Source organism: Penaeus japonicus, unplaced genomic scaffold (genome assembly GCF_977035675.1).
Source record: "Penaeus japonicus unplaced genomic scaffold, GWHDUDI00000001_assembly GWHDUDI00000001, whole genome shotgun sequence".
Lineage (NCBI taxonomy): Eukaryota > Metazoa > Arthropoda > Malacostraca > Decapoda > Penaeidae > Penaeus > Penaeus japonicus.
Window position 1 is genome coordinate 31,909,093 of NW_028234403.1, and position 2,500 is coordinate 31,911,592.

General features: G+C 39.2%; 1 protein-coding gene across 1 annotated transcript in view; it reads right to left on the reverse strand.

The window, feature by feature from the left end:
• The window catches only part of LOC122249758 (MAM and LDL-receptor class A domain-containing protein 1-like), a 76,251-nt gene that overhangs the window by 12,499 nt on the left and 61,252 nt on the right, over window positions 1-2,500 (reverse strand). The window contains exons 77-81 of the mRNA XM_086544919.1: window positions 2,428-2,500; window positions 1,946-2,059; window positions 1,559-1,697; window positions 1,185-1,238; window positions 394-564 (exon numbers count right to left, since the gene is read on the reverse strand). The exon at window positions 2,428-2,500 is cut by the window's right edge and continues 16 nt beyond it. Of these exons, the coding sequence (XP_086401045.1) occupies window positions 394-564; window positions 1,185-1,238; window positions 1,559-1,697; window positions 1,946-2,059; window positions 2,428-2,500 (551 nt within the window). The remainder of the gene's footprint in view (window positions 1-393; window positions 565-1,184; window positions 1,239-1,558; window positions 1,698-1,945; window positions 2,060-2,427) is intronic.

Sequence of the window (2,500 nt, forward strand, 5' to 3'; positions counted from 1 at the left end):
TGTGTATGTGTATGTGTATGTGTATGTGTATGTGTATGTGTATGTGTATGTGTATGTGTATGTGTATGTGTATGTGTATGTGTATGTGTATGTGTATGTGTATGTGTATGTGTATGTGTATGTGTATGTGTATATGTATGTGTATGTGTATGTGTATGTGTATGTGTATGTGTATGTGTATGTGTATGTGTATGTGTATGTGTATGTGTATGTGTATGTGTATGTGTATGTGTATGTGTATGTGTATGTGACTATAAACAGTAAAGTCATCCTCCCCGCCAACATATATCACATACCTCAAAATCACATAAACCACACAACATAACTGTCAGTAAAATAAAAGAGAGCATCTACATATACCAATAAAAAAGATAAACAACCACACACGCAAACAATGACCCAAAGAGCACCGTGATTCCCCCTTACCCGTCAGCGTGGCCTCCGCCTTGCCCTCGGACCGGTAGAAGAAGGTCAGGCACTGGGCGGCGTTGTCCTTCAGAGTCGGGGTTCGGATCGTCTTCGTCTTGGTATTTCCTCCTCCTCCGCGGAGTTCGAAGACGTGGCCTGGTCAATGTTTTTGTTTTTTGCGTTTAGTGTTGATTTGAGGATGGATTTGGTATTGATTCAGTATTATGGGAATGTGGCATTGGGAAATAGGAACTTTGAATACACATGTCTTGTTCAGTCATGAGAAATTAATAAAATGGGAAATGGATTTCATATTGTGTCTGTGTAACGATTTTTCTCGAATTTCTGTATATCTACAAATAGTATATGAGAAGGCTGACAATTATATATGTATAGTGTAATATAATTAATAATCATCACATCAATTTATTAATACATGAAAACTCTCCTACTAGATTTAATTATATATTGATATAACAGTAAATCAAATATCACATCAATGGAATATAATGCATTACCTACTTATTTTTGTCTTCTCTAACCCTCACGTCATGCCCTCTAAGTCCATTAGTAACATCATAAATTACCCATGAATCAAAATAGTAATAAAACTAAGGGGGGGGGGGGGGGGAGGTTGGGGGGGACGATAAGGAAGAAGCAAATACCTATGCGCCGTGCGCGTTCGTGTTCGGCCTGGTGCAGCTCTAGCTTTCGCTCGAACCCATCTCGAGCCAGAATTTGTCGTGCATTCCAATATAATTAATATTTTTATTCGCCTCCTTGTTCGAATGTGCACTTCATGGTGTCTGTTCCTAGGCCTCCGCTGTTCTCTGTTTTGGCAATGTTATCTTTGTAATACTACTAGTTTCATTATTGTTGTTATCAGTTCTATTGGTAGCAGTAACAGTAGTAGGAATATAATTGTTACTATTACTACGACTACAGCTATTGTTACCAGAATTACACCTATCAACACTATTTGTATAAACATCATCAACGGCATCATTGCTACATCAAAATCTTCAATAAGACATATATCATCACTGCCCTTCCTCGCTGTCAATATTGCCAACGAACCCGAACCAAAAACACGAATCAATCGCCTGAAAAAGAACCAAACCCAGTGAAAATGATCGGTCACCCTCCTTACCGGGACATATGGACGGCGTGAAAGTGATGTCGTCGAGTGCGATGTTAGCGAGCGGGTTGTTGCCTTGAACGCCCACGATCTCGACCACGAATTTCGAGGACGAGCTGATGCCGAGGTAAGCTTCCGTCCAGTTCGCGGTCTGAGTGAAAAAAAAATGTTTGGTTATTTCGTTATACGATATGTTCTTTTCGTGGAGATTTTAATAGAGTGGGAGAGGTACTATAGATTTGCGTGCATTGTCTTCTGTGGGATAGCATTCGACACTTCAGTGTGTTATTGTTATCAAGAACCAGGGAAATACAGATTACGTAAAAACAGGCATATCCCATGTTTATGAAATTCATATAAACAAAACCGATACCAGTAACACTGCCCACTTTCCCTTACCTGAAAACCGGACCGTTGCCAAATGTTGATGGCATCAATATCAGTTTTAATGTTGATCTTGAGTGTCCCGACATCTGTACCGTCCATGTGGTACCAGAAACGCATGCACAAGTCCTATAAGGTAATAGTATAACGAGATAATGGTAATATGAGCAAAAAAGCATTCATTATCTTATTCTTTGAAATGTTATTTTCTAAATTAAATATTTCATTCAAGAGCGCTTAAGTATATTTAGCAACGTTTTTGCTATATAAGTGTATTTTATTATCGAATAAAGATACAGTGATTATTATGTCCTCAGTCATTTATCACAAACAGGGTTTATCAAATTAATATGTAAGGATATTAGGATATTAGTATGTAAAGAACATTCAAGATAACTAGAATTCGACAGTCTTATGTCAACAGACAAAAATACGCCATTGCAAAGGAGCGAATGGAAGGTGCGGGCGTGAGAAGGCGTAAAGACAGGACAACTTACCTCAGTGGGCGAGAGCACAGGGCTGATGAGGGTGGCTTCGCCCTTCAAGTCACCAACCCTGGGCGTGAGGGTC